Genomic DNA, 25,073 nt, shown 5'->3' with positions numbered 1-25,073 from the left:
TGGACCTAACAGCCAAATATAAAACATTCCATTTAACAGCAGCAGAATACACATTCTTAGGTGCACATGGAACATTCTCTAGGATAGATCATATGTTAGTTACAAAACAAGTCTCAGCAAATTTAAGATTGAAACCATATCAAGTATGTTTTCTGGCCACAATGGTATGAAACTAAAAATCAGTAACAGGAGGAAAACTGGAAAATTTACAAACATATGGAAATTAAACATCACACTTCTGAGCAACAAATGGGTCACAGATGAAATTAAAAGGGAAATAAAAAGATATTAAAACAAATGAAAATGGAAACATAACATACCAAAACCAATGGGATACAGCAAAATCAGTGCTAAGGGGAATGTTAATAGTAATAAATGTCTGCATTAAGAAAAAAGAAAGATCTCAAACAACCTAACTTTACATCTCAAAGAACTATAGAAACAAGAAGAAGTTAAGCCTAAAGTTAATAGAAAAAAAGGAAATAGCAAAGATTAGAGTAGAAATAAATGAAATATAGAATACAAAAGCAATAGAAAAGGTCAACAAAATTTAGAGTTGGTTTTCTTAGTTGGTAAATAAAATTCACAAACCTTTAGCTAGACTTATTGAGAGAGAGAGAGAGAGAGAGAACTCAAAATCAGAAATGAAAAAGTAGATATTACAACTGATACAACAGAAATACAAAAGATCATAAGAGACTATGCCAACAAACTGGACAACCTAGAAGAAATGAATAAATTCCTAGAAAATACAACCTACCAAGTCTGAATCATGAAGAAATAGGAAATCTGAACAAACCAATAACAAGTAAGGAGATTGAAGCAGTAATTAAAATCTTCCCAACAAAAAAAGCCTAGGACCAGATGGCTTCATGGGTGAATTTTACCAAACACATAAAGAAGAATTAATGCCAATTCTTCTCAAACTTTTCAAAAAAATTGAAGAGGGGGAACACTCTCAAATTCGTTTTCCAAGGCTAGCATTACCCCATACCAAAACCAGACAAGGATACTACAAGAAAACTACAGGTGAAGATCTCTAATGAATATACATGCAAAACTTCTCAAGAAAATACTAGCAAACTGAATTCAACATCACATTATTTTTTAAAAAGATGTTATTCATTCATTTTAGAGAAAGAGGAGGGGGAGGGCTAGAGGGAGAGGGAGAGAGAGAATCCCAAGCAGACTCCTTGCTGAGCACAGAGCCTGATGCGGGGCTTGATCTCACGACCTCAAGATCATGACCTGAGCTGAAATCAAGAGTTGGACACCCATTGAACTGAGCACCCCTCAACATCACATTAGAAGGATTATACATCATGTTCAAGTGGGATTTATCCTGGGAAGGCAAGGATGGTTCAATATATGCATATCAATAAATGAGTGATATACCATATTAATAGAATAAAAGACAAAAATCGAATGGTCTTTTCAGTAGATGCAGAAAAAGCATTTACCAAAATTAAACATTCTTTCATGAAAAAAACTCTAAAAAAATTGGGTATAGAATGAATATGCCTCAATATAATAAAAGGTCATATATGACAAGCCTACAGCTGACATCATACTCAATGGTAAAAGGTTGAAAACTTTCCCTCTAAGATCAGAAATGAGACAAGGGTGCCTACCCTCACCACACTATTCATCATATTGCTGATCATTTTAGCCTGAGGAATTAGGCAAGAAAAAATTATGAAAGGCACCTGAATCAGAAAGGAAGAAGTAAAATGGTCTCTGTGTACTAATGACATAATTTTGTAAATAGAAAATCCTAAAGACTTCACCAAAAAAACTATTAGACCTAATACAGCAATTTAGTAAAGTTTCAGGATACAAAAATCAATATACAATAGAGAACAAACTGAAGCCTGATGGAAGAAGGTGGGTAGGGGATGGGCTAAATGGGTGCTGGGGATTCAGGAGGGCACTTGTGATGAGCACTGGGTGTTATATATGTAAGTGACGAATCATTGCATTCTAGTCCTGAAACCAATATTACCTTATATGTTAACTAGAATTTAAATAAAAACTTGAAACAAACAAACAAAACAAAACAAAATCAATGTACACAAATCAGTTGCATTTCTATACACTAACAAAGTATCTGAAAACAAAAACAATTCTATTTATAATAACAAAAACAATAAAACACTTAGGTATAAACTTAACCAATCAAGTTAAATATCTATACACCAAAAACTATAAAACATTGAGGAAAGAAACTGAAGACAAAAATAAATGGAAAGATCAGAAGAGTTCATAGATCAGAAGAGTTAATATTGTTAAAATGTCCATAGTATGTAAAGTCATCTATAGATTCAATGTAGTCCCTATGATGTTTTCAATGCCATTTTTCACAGAAATAGAAAAAGAATCCTAAAATTCTTAAGAAACCACAAAAAAACCAAATAGCCAAAGCAATCTGGAGAAAGAACAAGGCTGGAGATATCACACTTCCTGATTTCAAACTATAGTACAAAGCTATGGGAATCAAAACAGTATGGTACTGGCACAAAAACAGACACATTTATCAATGGAACAGAATTGAGAGCCCAGAAAGAAACCCACACATACAGAGTCAACCAGTATATGACAAGGAAACCAAGAATACTCAAGAAAGCATAGTCTCTTCAACCAGTGGTGTTAGGAAAACTGGATATCCACATGCAAAAGAATGAAGTTAGACCTTTATCTTACACCACACACAAAAATTAACACAAAATGGGGTAAGGACTTAAAAGTAGGCTTTGAAACCATAAAAATCCTAGAAGAAAACAGAGGGGGGAAAGCTACTTGACATTGGTCTTTGCAACAGTTTTTCAGATTTGACACCAAAATACAAACAATAAAAGTAAAAATAAGTAAGTGGAACAACATCCAACTAAATGTTTCTGCACAGCAAAGGAAACCATCAATAGAATGAAAAGGCAGCCTATTGAATGGGAGAAAATATTTGCAAGCCATGTATCCTATAAGGGGCTAATATCCAAAATATATAAGGAGCTCATACAATCCAATACCAAAAAACCCCAAATAATCTGATTGAAAAATAGGTAGAGGACTTGAATGGACATTTTTCCAAAGAAGATATACAAAATATACATGAAAATGAACTCAATATCACTAACCATCAGAGGAATGCAATCAAAACCACAATGAAATAAATATCTCACACCCATTAGAATGGCTGTTATCAAAAAGATACAAGGCGAGGATGTGGAGAAAACGGAATCCTGGTTCACTGATGGTGGGAATGCAAATTGGTGCAGCCACTCTGGAAAACAGTACGGAAGTCCTCAAAAAACTAAAAATAGAACTACCCTGTGATCCAACAATTCCACTCTGGGTATATATGTGAAGAAGATGAAATCACTATTTCAAAGAGATGATCTGCACACTCATATTCACTGCAGCATTATTTATAGTAGCCAAGACATGAAAGCAACCTAAGTGTCCTTTGACAGGTGAATGGATAAAGAAAAGGTTTTATATATATAAATATACTTAAAATAAAAAAAATATATGTTTATATATTTAACGGAATATTTTTCAGCCATAAAAAAGAAATCCTGCCATTTGAGACAACGTGGATAGACTTGAGAGCTCTGAAATCTAAAAACATTGAATTCACAGAAGCAGAGTAGAATGGAGTAGTTGCCAAAGACTGAGGGCTGGGGAGGAAATGGGGAGATGCTGGTCAAAGGGTATAAACCTTCAGTTATAAGATGGTTATGTTTCAGGGATCTAGTGGACAGCACAGTGACTATAGTTAACAATATTGTAATTCTGAAAGTTGCTATGAGAATAAAGCATTAATGTTCTCACCATAACAACTTAAAAATGACAATGCGGTGAGGTAAAGAATGTGTTAACTAACCTTATTGTGGTAAACATTTTTCAAGGCGTGTGTGTAAAAAATCATCACACTGTTTGCCTCAAACTTACACAGTGTTATATGTCACTTATATCTCAGTAAACCTGGGGGGGGGGGGGGGGGGGGGGGGGGGAGGTAGGGAAGAGTGCTCAGGGTATAAGGTTCAGGAAGGGGGCCCTGAAAGTGTGAGAGCACATGGAGTCAGTTTCACCTGGGGCGATGACTAAATGAAAGGAGTTAGACCTGCGCTCGCACTAAATCCTTCTGGATTTATGCAGTGTTAGAATCCCCTAATGTTTGAGAAGTGCAGACTGTAGGATGCCCCCCCCCCCCCACAACCCAGCTCAACCTTCTGGATCTATTGTTGAAGAAAATGAGGCCCAGGGCACAGGTATTTAGTGTCAGATGGGACTTCCCACTCTGAGTTCTGGGCATTCTCTAGGACTACCCCACACTCAATTTCACTGGCAAACTTTTTCAATGGGATACATACTCCACATCTATTATATGCCAGGTTCTGTGGCAGAAGGTGGGGATTCAAAGATGCCTATGAAGATTATGACCTAATTAGTGAGACAGAGAGCTTCAGAACTAATTATTGTATACCAGATAAAAAGTATTAATGGATTTTAATTGTATGGGTAAGTGCATATACAAAAATGCTAAGTTATATATATATTCTGTTTATATTCTCTATAAATAATTAAATTCTCTAATTTATATATAAATTATATAAATATTCTGATTTCATTTTGTTAAAAAAATACATAGAAACTTGAGAGATGAAATAACCCACTAATGAGCCAAGTGTTATGGAATATGCGAAGACCTTGTGTTATAAATATTTGTGCACTTCTTTGATCTCCCTACTTTGAGGGCCAGGACCCAGTTTTTGTACTTGGTATAGGTGCATCTTGCCCCAGACCTGCCACCCAGTAGCAGTTCAGTAGATGTTGAATCAGTGAGACTCCCTTCTGCAGGTGGTCCGCACTCCAAAGGAGTATGTCTGCTAAGAGGAGAGTGAGAAAGGACGAGGTTAGCACGCTGGTAAGACAGAGGTGGGCAAGAATCCGAAACTCTTGGAAAACAGAAAAAGCCAACTAGGCTGTGGACGGACGGAAACTGACGCTCTCCCCCTGGCGGCGGCACAGGATGCTCGCAGGGACCCCGCCGCCCAGCCCCGGCGTGGGCGCCTGCGGGAACTTGAGGTTAGACGCAGCCCTCACACGGGGCACCTGGGCACCCGCACCAGTGGGATCTGCCCTGTGGGGGATACGTCCCAAGAAGCGAGACCCCCGACAGAGACGGCTTGGGCTGGGGGTGGGAAAACAGCTCTGGTTCTTCTAGATGGCTGGAGTCTAGACAGAGCCGGGGGTAGTGAGACTCAAAGAACAACTCCCACACACTCCCATCACCCTTCCTCCCCAACTTTCAAGTCTCTTCTTGAGATAGCGTGCAAGGGATGCACACTATCACGAGGACAGACATCTCTTGTGAATCGACCCGTGCATTTTTCCTCGTGCTTCATTCTTTCACTCTGGGGACAAAGATACTGGGGTGAGAGGTGGTGGCCCGTCTGCTCCGCACGTCCGAGGAACCCCCCTCCTTCGGCCCAGCCCGGCGTCCGGGTTCCTTCCCCCTCCCTCCTTCCCTGCCTCTCCTCTAGCCCACCTCCTCCCCTCCTTCGCCTCCCCCCCTGCGTCCGCCCGCCCGCGTCATCTCCCCCTTTCCCCTCCCATGTGCCGGCCCGCGCGCGGCTCGGCGCAGGCCTCCTCCGCAGTCTCCGCCACGAGCCGCTGGTGGTGCGGGCGGGTCCGCGAGGCTCGCGGCAGCACCCCCCGCCCGCCCTGGCCCGCGCTCTGACCGCCTCGGGGCCTTTGATTCGAGCTGGGCAGCGCCCCAAGCGCCGAATAAGCTTCGCAGGTAAGGACGGAGCCCCCCCCGCAGACAGGGCAAACCCCAAGATTCTGGACGTTTCCCTGAGAAAGGCAGACCCACCCGAGGAGAGCTTCTTTGAAGGGCTCCAAAGATAGGGATCAAACTTAGCACTTTAAGTCCTCAAAGAAACTACTCTCCTGGTAGGCAGCCCTGAGTGCCGGCCTCTGCACAGTTAAATATTAACAGTAACAGTGTTTGCATTGGACTCTAAATGGAATTCTTTCTACTTAAGCAGTACCAGAGGGGACCCTCTGTATTTTTATGATTATTAACAGATGCCATTGAAAAAGGTGTAAAACCATTCTTGGAAAGTCTACTCTGGTTGAAAGCCTCTTTGGCAGGGTTACTATGAAAGCTAGGAATCTCTCTCTGACTTTCTGTCTGTCTTTCATCATCTTGGCTGCACGGGGCAGCAAAAGGAGCAGTGAAAAACATTTTTAAAATGAGAAGGTGAAATGGAAGTGAACAGTCTTGTACTTGCTTTAAAATACAAATAAGGGGGGATAGACAAAGCAAGATTGGCAAAATCTTGGTAATTGAAGCTGGGTGATGGGCATATGGAGTTACATTTTTTCTCTACTTTTTTTTTTTTTAAACTTTTCCCTCTACTTTTGTGTAGTCGGGAAATTTTCCATAATTAAACAGTTTTTGAAAAGTTGTAGAAACTCTCCCCCCAGCATCATTTGCCCTTTTTACACTGTTACTGATTTGAAAAGAAGCTGCTTGTCCTACCTAGTTATTCCCCCCTTTATTAACCCTTCTCACTTCTAAAATTAATTTTCACTTTATCCCAGTACATTTGTCTCTACAGAGTATTATAAAAGTCCTATAATCCTGGAGCATTGTGCTTAGAATCTAGTTTATACTTTAGAAGAGAGAATGTTAAAGTTCCAGCCAAATAAGACATCTAGGCTTGAAAGCAGTGGCCAAGTATATGGAATTTTATTTTTACTAGGAGATATTAGAGGAGCCCCCTTAGTGCAAGAGGAGGTTGAGCATGGATACTCTGCCCACTTTCCTTGCAGACAACTCAGAAACCTGTACACTGTTGAGACGCTTTTTCATGCTTTTAAATGTGAGATTGTTTAGCTTAGAGCTTAGCACATGGGATGTGCTCGTTATATGTTAAAATAAACAATTGCTAATGTGAGTTAATTTTCCCTATCGAGTCCATTATTTATCTTTCTCTGGCCGGTGCTCGAATGTCCAAGGCCAGCATATTGCATGTGAACAGTACGATCAGACTCGGAATTCTGGAGGCTGAAGCCACCTCAGCTGGCCTTGGGTTAACTTTGCAGATGAGAAATCGGAGATGAGAGGCTGGGAAACAGCATAGCCAAATGAGTGGGTATAAAAGTTATTTTCCCCCAGAGCTGCAAATAGGTTAAACCGACCCACGATTAGCCAGCCACATTGTGATCCTAAGATGCTTTAAAGCCTGCAGAGTCGTGAGGCTCGTACATTTACATATATTCTTGGCTCTGAAAGGCCAACTTGCCAGAGAAAAACTAAGTCAGGAGCCATATGCCGTGAGTTTCCTATCTCCGTGTATGAGCGAGCCAGCAGAGGGTTCCCCTGGGGCTCCCTTAGTGCCATTCACCCCAAAGTTGATTTACACACAGCATATCCATTACATAAATTGAAATGTCCATGTCCTGGAAAAATAGCTAAAAAACAAAGGGGGTTTTATTTTTTATTGTGATGAGAAACAGAAGTTGTGGGTTACTGTAAAATAATTAACTGTGTCACTTTACCATCTTCCTGCCCTCGAGTACTGCCAAATTTTTAAAGCAGACATTACTTTGTCCCCATTCCTGAAACTCAACTTGAAAATAGTGCTACGGTATGGTATTTTGAATAGAAATTGGCGCACTGTCAATGAACTTTCTTGCCATTTCTTTTCAGCGTTGCGTCAGTGGAGAGCTTCTCCTTTGGTAATGGATTATATAAAGTGTTTGATAAACATGTGAAATAGTTGGCAAGTTGAAGATTTTCCTTTGTATTGAAACGACTTGCAGCACATTTTCAGGGACTGTTTAGCAGTGCTGTAGGTCAGAGTGGAAGGGTGCTGGTGCTATAATGGTTTTTGGAAAACCCACCTGCCAGAAAATTGTCTGGCTGTAGACAGCATCATCAGCCCTCAGTTCATCAGGATAGGCTCTGTGGCCTGTAGATGGGTTTTCTAAATGTGATAAATTCCATATGTGACAGCCATTTAGTATATTATTATCCAGTTGGACTTTATCCCCCTGCTGAATCCTACATGCTTTTAGAATAAATTCTGTATCATAGCTCAGTGAATGTAAACAATTTCAGTGCAGGACTTTAGATTTGCCATCAGTAGCCTAGTGCTGCCATCTAGTGGTGGCAGTACGAACAGCAGGCAAGTTCCTACCCCGGGGACCAGCATTTAAGCTTCTTGAGGATCACTCATGACTAAGTGACGTGTTTTCTCATCTGTGGTTTAGCCTGCGACTTTAGAGCTGAGAGGTATCTTAGAAGTGTTCTACTCCAGCGTGGCAGGTCGGGAGGATTATCACAGAGGTTCTTAAACAAGGAAAGAAACTTGGAAATGGTGCCTAACATAGTAAGCACTCAGTATGTGTTTGTGGAATAAACAAATTTATCTACCCTGTTCCAGTTCTTGTCTCTCTCTACCACAGCTACCAAAAAGTTTTAACACGATCTTCTGTTTTTAGTTTGAAAATGAAGGACTGTATAATTTTCCTTAAAATGAAAATTTTCGTTTATGTCTAAGTCTCTGAACCAAACTTTTCCTTTCCACTTTATGTCACTCCCTACTATTCTTTCTTTTTAAACATCCAGGGCAGACAGTTGTAAAAACTAGACTCTTATCTTTATCTACTGCTGCTGTAAGAAATCAAAAACGTAGAGATTTAAAACAACACATTATCTTACAGTTCTGGAGGCCAGAGGTGTAAAGAGGGTCCGCGGGGTTGCATTCCTTCTGGTAATTCGAGGAGAGAATATGTTCCCTTGCCCTATGCAGGTTCTAGAGGCCGCCCACATTGACCCTCCTTCCTATAAGGATCCCGGTGATTACATGGGCCTCACCTGGATAATCCCAGCTAATCTCCTCATGTAACAATTGTTCACGAAATCACAGGTGCAGCCTCCCTCACCCTGTAAGGAACATATTCACAGGTGCTGGGGATTCAGGTATGGCTTTCTTCGGGAGCCATTTTTGGGGGCATACCACAATGAGGTGCACAGCCGTTAGAGATGTATGAGATCCCTTCTAAATATCTACCTATGTTTTGGTTCCGGTTGTTTGATATTAATAGTGATTGCGGTCATTTGTGGGTGTTTGCTGGGCTCTGGGCATTGTGCTTGTATACAGCATATTAGTTTTTCACCAAAATACTCTAAACTGTCATTCCTGTTTAGCCAATGATATTAGGAAATAATGTTGGGAGAGGTTATGTAACCTTCCTGAAAATCATACTGCCCTCAAAGCCCACTGCTTCCAGAACCCCTGAAACACCTTCCATCACTAATTACTAGTTACCGTTACTTTCTCATCACCGTGATCCCATACGCTTTTTAACTTAAATGCTGTCTCCATGCAGGACTCCAGTCAGTGAGTGACGTTAGGTGAGGGCTCCAGTGGACTGGGAATTAGACTTTGTAAAACACCCACGCTGCCCTGCATCCACTCCCAGTTTGTGAGAGTGACTATTAAAGCTTTTCCAAGTGTTCTCCACAACCTAAGCCATGCGATGCTCGCTTCCCACCTGCCTCCTCTCCTTGCTCGCACTCCTCTCCTCCTGCTGCGGCCTTTTGCCCCAACCAGCCCTTGTGTCTGCAGTGATTGAGACTGTCTGGCCCAGGCCACAGTGTCCACCCGTTGTGTGTCCATTTTTCCCGGGCAGGTGGAGGCTGAAGGCGGAGGAGGAGCGAAGACGGCCGTGCGTGCTTCCGCACGTAAGGTGTGGATGCGGGCAGCGCTGTTGGGGGGGGCAGAGGGCTGGAAACGGGGACGGCCAAGTAAAGCACAGGCATGTTGGTAGAAGTGGCTATGCAGTCGTTTCTGTGTCCTAACAAACACACGAGGTAGAAATTGGTGTTGGCCTTCCAAGGTCATTGATCTGAGCAGTCCCTGACCCACACCACCCCTGGGCGACGTGTGACAGGTTCATGCAAAATTAGGTTCTATGGCAGCACAGTATACACATGAAATTGGACAACTGCCTAACGATACATAACAAGGGACCCGGTGCAAAGACAGGCCTGAGTAAGTGCAAGTCTGTCCCCTGGTGAGGGAGAGCAGCTCAGTGCAAATTCCCTTTTTTCCCTCCGGCTTTATTGAAGTATGATTGACAAAATTATGTATATTTAAGGTGTACATCATGTTGTTTATATATATATAAATACATACACATTGTATATCTTTAGATACATACATGTAAATATATATACATATGTGTGTGTATATGTATATATACACGTTGTGAAATGATTACTGCAACTAAGATAATTAACATATCCATCACCTCACATAGTGCAGATTCTTGATGGTAAGTCAGCATTCTTGTTTTCAGATACAGGAAAAATAATTCATTTGAAGTATTTAATATAGTGAGTAATCATTTATTTAGTCTGTCTATCCTATTTAAGCTAAACAATACACTTCTCAGGGTAAAAAAACCCCAAAAAACAGAAGAGGTACTGAGTCTTAGAATAGAATTACATCATGCCATAGTAAAATTCTATACGCTCTAGGTAGACCCACTCAAAAACTTAGGTTTTTATTTCACTATAAACCACTCTCTTGGAGTAATTATTTTGACATGGACTCTGTTTCTTTTTAGGCTGAGGGCCTGATGCAGTTCTAGAATTCCTAATGTAGATCCAGGCTATAAATAAGACACAGGAAATGCAATTCGAGTGTTCTGTGGCTGGGTAATGTTTAATCACACTTAAGTTTAATAGCTCTGAGAAAAATATATGACAAAGCCACAGATATTCACGGGCATGAGTAATCAGGAAAGCATTCATTTGGGAAGTCTCTAAAATGTAGCTGTCCTTGAGCAAAAAACATAACAAAACAAAGAAAAAGGGAGTCTGAGAGTGTGTCTGAGACTATCCTGAAATAAAAATATTTGGCTGTTTAGTTTTAGGAAGCTAACTGCTATAGCTTTGGCTTAAGTAATCAACTATTTTAAAGTGATATTAATCCACCCATTAAAGTAGAATAATAATTATAAAAGAACCTATTATTGACTGCTTACTGTGCTCTGGGCTCAGAGATAATTCCCTGGACATATCATCTTACTTAATCCCCATGCTTATGTTCTGAGGTAGAGGTTACTCTTCTCCCTGCTCTGCAGATGAGGACGCTGAAACCGAACTTAATGAATCGCCCAAATTCATGTGCCCGATAAGTGGTAAAGGTGAGACTGAGCCCAAATATTCCTACTGCCTGGGCAATACACGTAACCACTACACTGGTACAGATGCTCCAATATTCTAAATACTATCAGCAGTCACACTTCTAAAGAAAGCAGAAGCAAACAAACAAACGGTAATAGTAAGTTATCTCTTGTAGTTTCGTGTGGTCATTTCTATTAGTATAGCCCAAGTACAAAGGTGAGATAATGGCTAATGGCTACTCCGTTGGTAAGAATTCATCTACAAATCCTGATTCTTGCTTCTTCCCTAGTTCCCTTCCACTCCATTTGTCTCCACGAGCCAACCCATCATCAACTGTGTGTACGCTGACTCATGGTGGAGACCGATGACTGCAGCCTCACTTTTGTTAACCAAAATTGGAATTTGAAGCCCCAAATCCGAGGCATCTGGAAAGTGACAGTGAAGGTCACAATTATAATGGAAAACAGGAAAAAGGAGGAGGATGAGGGAAGACACGGGACATTAAAGCTTTCAAAATGTCATGGCTGCCCGCCAGTTGGGACTGTGTCTCTTTTTAGATCAATGAGCTGGTGCTTTTTTGGATGATGAGCACATGTAGCTGTGTCCACTGAACCGTGGATTGCTCTATCAGTAAGAGCTATCATTTACCTTACACTGACAGCTTCCCACAAGGCAAACTTAGATTTTCCAGAAGCAAGTGTCCTTAAACATTTGTCCAATTTTAAATTACAGGCCAAATTAGACAGGCTAACTAAATTCATGTCCTCTTATTACTGTGATTCTGAGGTCACATGATAAGGCTCTGCCCTTCCCATGCCCGAGGCGAGATGTGGGCATGGCTTTTTATTCCGCACTGCTGCGGAACTCCCTCAAAGGGCGCCACACGGGCCTGGCAAACCCATGCTCGTGCAGAATTTGTAGCATCAGATGCTGGAAGCATTACATACAAGCCCACTGAATTTTTTTAATTGAGGCATGGTGGGCATACAATGTTACATTAGTTTCAGGCGTATAACAGTGATGTGATGATTCTGCAGGTTATGCTGTGCTCACCACAGTGAGGCACAAGGGTCACCAGACGACGCTGTTACAATACCATTGACCATATTCCCTCAGCCGCACCTTTGATTCCCATGACTCATTCCATAAATGGAAGCCTTTGGGTCCCACCCCCCTTCACCCATTTTGCTCATTCTCCACACCTCCACCCTCCCCCCCAGCCTACTGAATTTGAATCTTTTCAGATGTATTAACTTAGTTATGTAAAAGTATGTTTTTTCTTTATTAATGGCTGAACCGTTTGACATTAGCAGTTGCTAACACAGTAAAAAAGCAAAGTTTAGAATAAATTTGTTTTGTACCCAAAGAAGAAGCAGAGGTCATTTGGAACTTGGTTGAGCAATCATCCCTGGATAAACTGCCTTCTGGCGCGTGGCTCAGGATGCTGCCCCAGGGCCTTTACTGCTGCCGTTGTTCTCAGACTGTACTGAGTATTGGAATCACCTGGAGGGCTGGTTAAAACATGGGTAGCTGGGAACCCCACCTCCCATCCCCCCCGCTTCCCCCATTATGGAGAGTTTTGGAAAGTAGCTCTGGGTTGGGCCCTGAGATTTAGCATTTTTAACAAGATCCCAGGTGATGCTGACCCTGCTGATCTGGGACAGCAATCTGGGCATCCCTTAATAAACAGGGTTTATTTTGCCATACACAGATTAGGAATTTTATTAACATACTAATGACATTCTTTTGAGTTGTTCATGTTTCATTTAGAGTCCAAAGGCAGGAAAAAACCCCAATGTCCCAGCTCAAAGCAGGCAGGAGGAGTTCCCCCTTCCTCACAGGAGGGTCCATCTTTTCATTCTATGCAGGCCTTCCACTGATTGGACAAGGCCCACCCACATTTAGGAGGAAGTCGGCTTTACGCAATCTACCAATTCAAGTGCTACTCTCTTCTGCAAACACCCTCAGAGATGCACCCAGAATAATGTTTGGCCAAATAACTGGGTACCCTGCAGCCTACTCAAGTTGACACAAAAAATTAACCATGACATGGGGCTTTCTTCAAAGTGTACCTAGAGAATTATGGCAGAGGGTGCATGTTTTATTTGGTAAAGAGTAGGTGAACTTCTGTATTTGAGATTCATGTTCCAGTTCAGGGGTTTGTGTAGCAACAGATCATCTTGTCAGTTACCATTTAATACTTGCATTCTGCCTTTCTAATCCCTAACTAGCTTTAGTTGTAAGGCTAAATTAAATAGCAGTGAAAAAAAAAAATAAAACCTAACCGGAGAAACAATATCACAGTATCATGATTTAGATGTCCTCTGTTTTGCCTAGGAATGCCTTTCACACATTGATTACTCCATGGATCATTAGTATCAAGTGTCAAAACGTACAGAGTGATTCTTTGCATTTCTCAACATGGATATTTAGCTGACTTTCAGTCTTTGGTGTATTTTTTTTAAGATTTATTTATTCATTTGAGAGAGAAAGAGCGTCTGAGTGTGTGCGAGTGGGGGGAGGGGCAGAGGAAGTGGGAGAGGGAAAGAAACAGACTCTCCACTGAGCGGTGAGCCCATTGCCGAGCTCTATCCCAGGCACCCTGAGATCGCATCCCTAGCCAAAATGAAGGGCTGGTTGCCCAACTCTGACTGAACCATCCAGGGGCCCTTCTTTGGTGTATTCTTCTTCTTCTCTTTCTTCTTCTCTCATTCTCCTCCTTCTCCTTCTTCCTCTTCTTCTTCTTCTTCTTCTTCTTCTAGATTTTATTTATTTATTTGAGAGAGAGAGCACAAGCAGGGGAGAGGGGGCAGAGGGAGAGGGAGAAGCAGACTCCCTGGCTCCATCCCAGGACCCTGAAATCATGACCTGAACCAAAGACAGATGCTTAACCAACTGAGCCACCCAGGTACCCTCTTTGGTGTATTCTTATGTTAGTTCACAATGGACAGCTGTTGTCATAAAGGACTAAATAAAAAAATCAATTTTTTAAGCATTTTGTTGCCCACACACAAAAAATTTTCTTGATTGAAATTTTGCTAAGAATCAAGTGGATAACATCAAATACACACACACATATATTTTTAAAAATAATCTATTTTGCTCTGTTCTTAGGCTAAGAGGCAGCAAATAACTCTGATTTTAGCTTTTTTTTTTTGGACAAAGACATAATTTTTCATCTTGGGAACTACCCACTAAAACATGATTTCAAGGCCTCAATAGAGTTACTGAGTTGTTAGCCTTTTTCACTCCAATTCAATTAAATGAAATTGATGAAAGAGTCATTGTGAAAATTTCATTGGAGATAACAAAAGAAAATACTAACTGGCTCAACAACATCATTACCAATATAATTACAGCTTTGTATAAAGTGACATTTGCCATGATGATGATTAGAAAATATTGTGACATGAGTGTGGATTTTTTTCTTTATTGATTTTTTGATGATATCCATCACTCTGTACAGAAGAATGCCCTGTCTCCAAAGTAAAACAAATTACAAGCTATTTAGCAAACAAGACAGTCTAATATTAACCAGAATCACCACTGCTCTGCATGCAAGTATGAGTAGATAAAAAATGGAAATTGCAAAACTTCTGTGTAATTTTGCTGATGCAAATCATGGTAAAGATTATTCTGAATTTACTTAATATGTTCAAATACGTTATGATACAAATTACGTCATGTTTCAGTGAATATATCATGTTTAAACAATAAAGTGGTTCATGTAGTAAATGTTTTTGTTTTATCAAAAGAATGTCATTAGTGTTGTTAACAAACTTATCTCCTTGTATATGGGCCAAATGAACTCTGTTGTGTCAAGAGATGCCCATATTCGGGCGCCCCGGGTGGCTCAGTTAAGTGTCTGCTCAGGTCATGATCTCAGGGTCCTGGGATCAAGCCCCACATCGGGCTCCCTGCTTGGTGGGGAGTCTGCTTCTCCCTCTGCCCCTCACCCTGCTAGTGCTCTCTCTCTCACTCTCTCTGTCTCTCTCAAGTAAATAAATAAAATCTTAAAAAAAGAGAGAGAGAGAGGAGAGAGATGCCCATATTCAGCTCTGCCTCAGAGACAACTTTTGCTTTTCATGACAGTGCACAGATTCTTACACTGGGTTGTGGGCCCTTCCTAACATTTCTCATTAGCTTTTTTTCCATGCCAACCACCCCCCGCAACCCAAACCAAAAACCAGCCTTCTCAGAAAACATTGCGAGTAAAGGCATTGTAGGAATAATCTAACCTTGAATTGTCTCAGCTTTCTATAAAATGAATAGCATATGCTAAGCCTTGATATTTTAACTATTAGTTTAAGAGACTTGGAGCATGGGGCGCCTGGGTGGCTCAGTCGTTAAGCATCTGCCTTCGGCTCAGGTCATGATCCCAGGGTCCTGGGATTGAGCCCTGCATCGGGCTCCCTGCTCCGGGGGAAGCCTGCTTCTCCCTCTCCCACTCCCCGTGCTTGTGTTCCCTCTCTCGCTGTGTCTCTCTCGGTCAAATAAATAAATAAAATCTTTAAAAAAAAGAGAGACTTGGAGCAGAGCTCACAAATAGTAGTGACCTGGAAGTTCAAAACTGCTGCTCCAAAAAACACTAGCACTGTCCCCACCCACACAGGGCAAAAACTGGCAAACATCAATTCTATGAAATAGCTTTACATGCCAGTGAGCCTAGAGAAGCAGGAAAAGAGGGCAAGAAGATGTAAACAGTACAAGGGGTATTACATAATTTATCAAACACTGGCAACTGAAAACATATTTAACAAAAACACTGCTCTTAGATGAGGAGACTAATGATGAAAGGGACTATATTTAATCATGATCATGTTCTCCCAAGTGGCAAATTCAGAACCACAGCCTTAAATTCTTACAACTAATTTTAATCTACAGTAAAGTTCTACAGTGAGGCATTTTGTATGTTGCTTTGCTTAGATGGTAGTTCCAAGCACAACTTGGTTTTAAGAAAAGTGCATGGTACATCGCACCATTGGGCAGCTTGGTCTGCAAACCATGGTTTAAGGAAATTCACTGTATTATAATGAACATTTTCTGAGCTCTGTGCTAGGCATTTATGCTCCAGAGATGAGGAATTTATGATCCCTGCTCTTGAAGAGCTAAGTGCAGGGAAAAATGCCGGACATCTGCTGCTATCTTTATTTCTAAATCACCTAGAAATAAGGTTGTAGGAGACCTAGGAAGGGAGAGTGGCTCAGGCAATAGGGGACCCCGGTTCACCACCCCATCTAACCCTCCCATGCATTGGGTTGTCTGGGGAGGTAGAGGCGGAGATGGCAGGTGGGGGTGGGGGATGGTGGGTTAGGGCTGGTGGAAGGAAGATTGGGTGAAATACAATTTACTAATTTTGGAAGTCTGCGTGAGCCTACTTAGCAAGGTGTTTCTCTAATCTTGGTAAAATCTAATAAGGACTCCTATTTGTGGTGATGGTACATTAAGGACTCAAGGCCTAAATGAAATGATAAGTAACATAGTTAAAAAGAGAACATTATAAAGCTTCTCTTTCTTTTTATATTTTTAAGGACAAAAGAGAAGAACAAAATGGAAAATATGTTATTTTGTTGGATATTTTTCACCCTCGGGTGGACCCTCATTGATGGATCCGAAATGGAACAGGATTTTGTGTGGCACTTAAGAAAAATCCCCCGGGTTGTCAGTGAAAGGACTTTCCATCTTACCAACCCCACCTTTGAGGCAGATGCTAAGATGGTGCTCAATAGAGTGTGTGGCATTGAATGCCAGAAAGAACTCCCACCTCCCAGCCTTTCTGATCTGGAAGATTCTCTTTCCTACGAGACTGTCTTTGAGAATGGCACCCGAACCTTGACCAGAGTGAAAGTCCAAGATGTGGTCCTTGAGCCCACTCAAAATGTCAGCATGAAAGGGGCATCCGTTAGGAGGAAGAGACAGGTGTATGGCACAGACAGCAGGTTCAGCATCTTGGACAAAAAGTTCTTAACCAATTTCCCTTTCAACACAGCCGTGAAGCTCTCCACGGGCTGCAGTGGTATTCTCATTTCCCCCAGCCACGTTCTAACAGCTGCCCACTGTGTGCATGATGGGAAGGACTACATCAAAGGGAGTAAAAAGCTAAGGGTAGGGTTGTTGAAGATGAGAAATAAGGGCGGTGGCAAGAAACGGAGGGGTTCTAAGAGGAGCAGGAGAGAAGCCAATGGTGGCGACCAGCGAGAGGATACCACAGACAATCTGGAGAGAGCCAAGGCTGGAAGAAGAAGAAAGGAATCTGGTCGGGGTCGTAGAGTCCCTGAGGGGAGGCCCTCCTTCCAGTGGACCCGGGTCAAGAATACGCACATTCCCAAAGGCTGGGCCAGAGGAGGGAAGGGGGATGCTGCCTTGGACTATGACTATGCTCTTCTGGAGTTGAAGCGTGCTCACAAAAAGAAATACATGGAACTAGGAATCAGTCCAACCATCAAGAAGCTGCCTGGGGGAATGATCCACTTCTCAGGATTTGATCATGATAGGGCTGATCAGTTAGTCTACAGGTTTTGTAGCGTGTCCGACGAATCCAGTGATCTCCTCTATCAATACTGCGACGCCGAGTCAGGCTCCACTGGTTCCGGGGTCTATCTGCGTCTGAAAGAGCCAGACAAGAAGAATTGGAAGCGCAAAATCATTGCGGTCTATTCAGGCCACCAGTGGGTGGATGTCCACGGTGTGCAGAAGGACTACAACGTGGCGGTGCGCATCACTCCCCTCAAGTATGCCCAGATCTGCCTCTGGATTCATGGAAATAATGCCAACTGTACTTACGGCTAACAAAAACCTGCAAGGAGTCAATGGATTATTTAAATCGCAGAGCACTCCAGTTGTGATTATTGTAGCAAGATCACTTCCTAGGTTATGCCTGGACTCGAACCCTATCAACAACATTTTTATAAATTTATCGTTTCAAAATTAGGAGATTTTTATCTGTTTAAAAAATACTTAGGTATAAATAACTGAAACTAGATGGGCACCTCAATGTCAAGTATATATTCTTCTTTACAGGGTGATAAGTATCATTTATGGGAAGTCTTTTGTTTCTTTCTGCCTTCTTAAGATTAGACACTTTAAAACTTCAAACTGGTACTATAAATAATATGTGATTTCTTAATGGACTTATTCTCAGGGTCCTACTCTATCAAGAATCTAATAGGGTGCTGGTTGCATATTAAAGGGGAAACTGCATATACAGACAGAGACAGTGACATGATTAGCGTCAGGGTAGAGACAATAATTTACAACAGCTTGTATTACTTGGAGATGGACCCATTCAGCTCATGCCCTCCATGTTTATATAGTGTATTCTTTTGGGTCTGAGAAACTTTGGTTTAGTTGTTGTTGGTGGTGGTGTTTTTAAGAATTGCAAGATACAGCAAATTTTATAAACAAAGCTAGCAACTATTTTACTGCTTTAAAAAATGTCAACTGAAGTGTGTATTATTTAAAAATGGGAGAAATACTTTGTTCTATGAAATGAATCTAGTTTAAAAATAGGGAAGCTGAGATTATTTTAAGATCTCAAGTTTTTATTTAACTAATGTTCAGAACGTGGACTTTTCATGAAGGCAGAAGGAAGACAGTTCACAAGTTATAAATGGTCATGTTTTGAAAGCCTCTTCATTTAATGCTAGTCTTCTATGTATGAGGTGTTAAGAGTTTTAGGACCAAGAATTTTAGTCTTTCTCAAGAGAGAGCCTTCTTCCCCTTGATAGATTTCAGCTTTCTTAACAGGGCCACACACATATTATTTTGGCGATTTCTCTGACTAGCAGTTTTAGATAAATCCCTTAAAATGAATATAATTTACACATACAATTTTTAAAAGAAGGTTCTGATTCTCTTCATCACGCGCCAAGGCCGCACACTGGCTCAGGCCGTCATGGCGGCCCCAGCAGACAGAACCGGTGGCTGTCTTCAGGCAAAACACAGTCGTTACTCACACATTTCTTGAATGAACAGATATTTGCTGAATGGTAGTAAAAGTGAGTTTGTTCAGGCCATTATGTCTAAAGGGTTTTAGTGATTTGCAGTTGAGTGCACCATAAAATTCAGTAATTGCAAACCTAATTTCTGGTCTGCTATTTTTGGCAGTTTCTAGGGCACACATTCTTTTCTCTCATGACTCACCTAAGTCACTGATTCTGCCAGAGTTCAAATTTATTTTACTTGTTATTTTTTTTTTTGAAAGAATGGGGACTTATACCCTTGATTAGTATGCAAAAGAACATTTGATTAGGTTATAATAAAAAGTGATTTTGTATATCTTGTCCAAAATAGCTGGAATTCAATACAAGTATACATTCTTTTGTAGTGTGAATCTGTTTAAAAACCATTCAATAAAAATTAAAAAAATAAATCAATCATAACTCTTACTATATCCACATATATGTTTTATATACAGGGTTTCAGTGAATATTAACTGTGTAGTTTACTAAAAAAATGATTTTATTTAAGTCTAACTGCATTTCACTAAGCAGTATTTTATCATTGGTGCTAGTGGGATAGGGCTATTGACTCTAAAGTTTTGATCAGATTTTTTTTGGGGAAACATCTATATGATCACTGCAACTGCAAGTGCTTTGACATGAATTTTGCACACTTACATGCTTGCAAATGCACACAATCTTCATCTTAGATTCTTAGAAAATAATTCCTGGGATTTCTGTAAATTCAGAATAACTTAGGGTATTTGATGTCAGTAGTTTGGAGCTGAAGCTTAAATTCTGAATACATATGATTTCCTTAAAATCATTGTACTTTCCAAAAATACAAAATTTAGCCTATTTTATTTGCAGGGGTTTATTTTATTCTGCCATTCTCTTTTCTTTACCAAGTGAATCATGAATCTTATATGACCTATTTAGGACCACTAAAGTATACTGTATTACTCAGAAAGTTTTATTTCACAATCTTTTCCTGTTACACTTATCAGATTTGAAATAGAAATTGATTTCATATAGCTGAAAAAATACACTCTTGATGTCTTTTGCGTGCAAAGGTCTATAGTGAGTTTCTGCCTGAAGAAACTTATCAGTGATTTGAATTCAAATAACTACAGTATTTACAAACCAACTGAAATTTAAACTTGTGTGATTTTTTTCTTTACCCAAATAATGTGTTTCATTTTTTTTTTTTCTTGCTCAAATGGATAAGTGTGTGGGTAGAAGAGACAACATTTTTTTTTCTTTTTTGATGTGCTTACTTAAATCCCAAATGTTCTTTTTGAAAAAAGATTTAAATGCATATGTGAGCAAGATCAGAGTTCCAGACAAATCATTAGCCTTTTTATTTGTAGATGAAAAAATACTTTGAAATTCTTTTTTCATAGGAAGAATCTCAGGATTAGAAGAGACCATAAAGATCATTTAGCTTAACTCCAAAATTTAGATTTTAACTTCCCTCCATCACATTCCATTCAAGTGGTTTTCCAGTAAGAAAAACTTCACCCCTTAAATATTGGTTAGTTATTAAAATTAATTCAGGAATATAACTTACTATTTTAAATTATTAGATCAGTTTGTTACATTCTGCAAAAATTACATTGTTTATCTTGCATTTTATCCCAAACTCCGCATTTCAATTACTCATAATTCTTTGCCCTTCTGCTAGCAAATTGGGTGTTTACTCTTATCAAAAATGAACTGTGATCCTTAATTAAGAATATTGGGGTAAGGCAATTGAACCAAGCACTGAGCATTACAAAGATGTGGATCTCTAGCCGGAAATAGCCTGGAAATAGGATCGTATATTCTTTTATATGGTGTCACTATAACAAATATATTTTCACTACTGATTTTAAAGATAACCTGCCAAGGCTTAAAAAATAGTTTTATGTTTAGTAAACATCTCCAATTAATTAATGGAAGAATATTTCTAATAAATTGATTTTTTTCCCCCAGCTAGAATTGCTCTTTCTTTAATGCCCTAATCATAAAGCTCCAAGATACTTAGGAGATTTGGTCTAATTGATCATGAAATCATGTTCTCATCGGATGAGGTCAGTGTATAGGTGGATTCACGACTCTTTATTGATTCACCATTTAACTGAGGGGGAAAAAATGTCTTAGATGGCTTTCTTTTCTACTTACAAATAAGCCTAGGGAGGGAAATTCCTTGTCTACTTCTTTCTGGGTTTGATAACTGGCAGTTTGATTCAGTTAGTTCAACTGTCGAGAGCACGGTGGCCAATTTAGCTTGTAATCCAAATCTAGGCTAGTTTGCTTTACCTCCAGGTAAGGTGTTGTCTTAGTTAGTTTGGGCTGCCAGAAGAAAATACCATGGACTGGGGGGCTTAAACACCGGAATTTTGCTAGGTACCACCTTGCTGTAGACTCACGTGACCTCTTCTTTGTGAACATTCAGAGAGAATGCAAACGAGCTCTTTGGTGTCTCTTCTTATAAGGGGATAATCCCGTTATAAGGGCCCCACCTTCATGACCTCATCTAACCCCACATACCTTGCTAAGACTCCATTTCCAAATAGCATTACACTGGGGGTATGCATTGGGGGGGGTGGCACAGTCAGTCCACAACAGGTGCCCATTCAAAAGCCAGAAGTTGTACCTTGCGCCAGGCCCAGGAAACCTCACAAACACAGCAGCCAACAGAGGAACAAGGCGAAGGCTGTGAATGGCAGCTCAGGGCAACCAAACTCTTTCTCACCACTTTCATCATCATTACCTCGAGTGCTTGTACCTGGCACAGAGGAGGTGGCCAATACATGCTAAAAAATATCACCAAGTAAACCTTGAGGCTTCCTCTTTCAGGGCATTACTAATTCTGTGCTACATGACAAGGCTCCGAAATGCTAGAGGTATTGTCTTAATTGTATATTGCACTAAAGCTACAGCTACATATTTAAATAATGGTAATATTTGCAATGAATTTTATCATGGGAATACTAAAGCAAGGCACTTAAGGAATCAGATGTTTGCAATATTCCCTCCTGACTCATGTGTGTGTTTCTGATAAAAGGGCCTACAAACTGATGGAGCCAGGCATCCGTGGTACCCCTCATCCTCTCCATCTGCCATGTAAACATTTAATCAGATCATCTCTGCCTCAAAATTTGCCCCTAAAATCTTTTTGCTTTAGTCATATTTAAAATTTTCCAATAACATCTTAAAATCCACTTACTTTCATCAAGCACTGGGGACAAGTAGGCTACTTAGCACATCTACTTCAATCTACACGGCAGTCCACGTGATCATATGATCCATGATTGCATTCCAGTGTGGTGTTATCAAACTAAGCCTGTCACATTCCCATCTGTGTTTGTAAACATTTTACTAATACAGAAACTCGCATTTATGTCATTGAAATCCTGTATGTATCGATTCGTAAGCTGAAAAAGTGTGTACACTTTCACCCATTGGGCACAGATAAAGGGAATACTTCAGAAACTGCTCCCACAGCTGAATACAGAGTTTGGAAGCTTCCTCCAGGCTCTTGCTCAGCCTGATGACCACGCATTTCCTTATTCTTCTGTATATTTTACTTTTAATTTCATCAGCAATTTGTAATATGCCATTAAGATCTGCTACCTAGAATTTCCTTTGTGGGCAATTTCAAGTGTCCAAAATACAACAAAAAATATGAGGCCCAAAATGAGTGACACAAAATTACTTTTGCTGTAGAAATAATCTTAACAAATTTGGTGATCTAATTTCTCAAATTACAGTTAGAAGGTCGCTTGCTGCCAAGGCAAGTCTACAATAATCCCAAGAAGTGATAGCCTGACAGAAAAGGAGGATGCAGGCAAACCACTAAAGGACTTTTTAAAAAAAGGTATAAAGACTACAAAATCATTTTGGTGCTGTTAGTTACGTGAACCACACTGGCCCGTGGAGGCATACCAATATATGTCATATTTATAATGATTATATGATCAATATTAAATTTAGTTATGTTCAGTATGAGTTTTGGAAGGCATTACATCATAGAAAAATTTTTATCCAAAAAGCTGAACTTTTTTTTCCTAGAGAGAACGAGTGTGTGTGTGTGTGTGTGTGTGCATGCGCGCGCGTATGCGCATGCGTGCACATAGGGGGGGGGGGGGGGGAGGGAGAGGGAGAGAGGGAATCTTAAGCAGGCTCCATGCCCAGCGTCGGGCGTGTGGTAGGGGCTCCATCTCACGACCCTGACATCATGACCTGAGCCGAATCAAGACTCGAATGCTTAACCGACTGAGCCACCCAGATGCCCCATTAACACTTTCAAAAAGTTTTAAGAGAAACATCAGCGGACTACATAATTGACTTGTTTCATACTCAAACGAAATTCTAATCTCAAAAGTCAAGAAAAATATCTTTCCCAAATATTTTATCGAACCCCCAACCTCCTTCACAGTTAAAATACCTGTGCATTGTGAATGTTAACGTGTTATTGCAGGTTCAGAATCTGTCATCCGGCCACCGCCGACATACGCCTACACTTCGCCCTGCGGCAGAGAGGTACAGCGACTCTGGTGTGATGGAAAACATTCAGCGTGTGGAATAAAATACCTTTAATTGTCTAACCACACTGGACTGCCTTGTATAAAGTCAATGCTCAGCAAATATAATATGCTGATAGTTACAGTTAGTCTTATAAGATTATAGAAATTCCCTGATATAATTGAAAGAAAGACAGACTGGCATTTCCCATGAGCAGAGGCCAGCAATCATTTCTCCTGACGAACAGGGAGTTTGTGTGTGGTGCGTGTGCTGGGAGGATTAGGGTAATGTGCCTCTGTTCTCTGAAACTCGTCTTCCCTGCCCCTACCCCCCCATTATGTTACTCCCAAGCTTCCAGCTTACTGGGGTTTAGCTAACAACAACATGTTTTTCTAAAAACTGCCCATCAAGGAGCTTATAAACTAGATAAGCAATTCAGGGATTTCCTAAAATAATCCTTACAGTACTGAGGCTTCTGGATGGTAAGGAGAAGTCCCTTTGGGTTCCAAGCACCTTCCCCCTACCAGCCCTTCTCCTCCCATTAATTAATTTGCAATTTTTGCTTTACTTAGAGTTTAAACTACTGCTAATGAAGTCACATACCTGATCACACAACAACATAAATCTCAGGGTTTAGGAGAAAAGAATGTACTAGTACATAGTAGAGAGAGGACACATGGATTTTTTCCCCCTCAAAACCACTTTGAATGGATCAGCTGTCAGAAAAAGTTGCAGCTAAAAAATCTTGGAAGATACAGCTTTAAATTTTTCGAAAATTTTTCTTTGTGATACCTACAAACACGCTGCTTATTTTTTCTTTTAAAAAATCACTATGGGCTTGGTGACAAGATTCTACTGCCAAACCAAAGTTCCACTTTATCAAGCAATTGCCTAAAAATAAAAGCATGTTGTTTGGGAGACAGGACCTGAATTTAGTATTTTGCCACTGTACTTAGAACATTTACTTTAAAAGGCTCTCTTTGTAGCCTGGGAAGCGAAGTGACACTATTGTACCCACCAAATGGGCAGCTGTGCCTCTTCATGCAGACGGCCACGTGACTGATGTGGCTCCACATCACTGTCCTGGGCCGTCGTAGGCCCACAGATGGCAGCATCTCTCTCCTGCGCATACCCTCAAATTAAAGCTTGGGTTTTGGTGGAAACTACTGTATCATAATGCAATATGGACCATCTTTTTTATGACTAGTAACTAAACATCTCAATTTTTAGACTAGCTGAAACACAATACTCTTTGTGGCTTTCCTATTTTGAAGTATTTAGAAAATTCCCCTTTTCTAAAATTCCCTGGAATCACCCATAAGTTTTAAACAGAGCTACTCACTGTGATTCCACTGGATCTCTGGGATTTCAGTGGTTTCCCTTAGCCTAGTGGTTTCCAAGTTTGGCTGCTCATC

General features: G+C 40.5%; 1 protein-coding gene across 1 annotated transcript; it reads left to right on the top strand.

Annotated features, from left to right (window-relative positions):
- The first annotated feature begins 5,658 nt into the window (after positions 1-5,658).
- On the top strand, positions 5,659-21,075 carry PRSS35 (serine protease 35). The gene is made up of 2 exons (XM_032409358.1): positions 5,659-5,800; positions 16,741-21,075. Exon 2 carries the CDS (start codon positions 16,760-16,762, stop codon positions 17,996-17,998), a length of 1,239 nt encoding a protein of 412 aa, XP_032265249.1. The 5' UTR covers positions 5,659-5,800; positions 16,741-16,759; the 3' UTR covers positions 17,999-21,075.
- Positions 21,076-25,073: the final 3,998 nt, after the last annotated feature.

Source organism: Phoca vitulina, unplaced genomic scaffold (assembly GCF_004348235.1).
Source record: "Phoca vitulina isolate PV1807 unplaced genomic scaffold, GSC_HSeal_1.0 scaffold11, whole genome shotgun sequence".
NCBI lineage: Eukaryota > Metazoa > Chordata > Mammalia > Carnivora > Phocidae > Phoca > Phoca vitulina.
The sequence above is the reverse complement of the archived record's forward strand: the minus strand, read 5'-3'. Positions and strand labels throughout refer to the sequence as shown.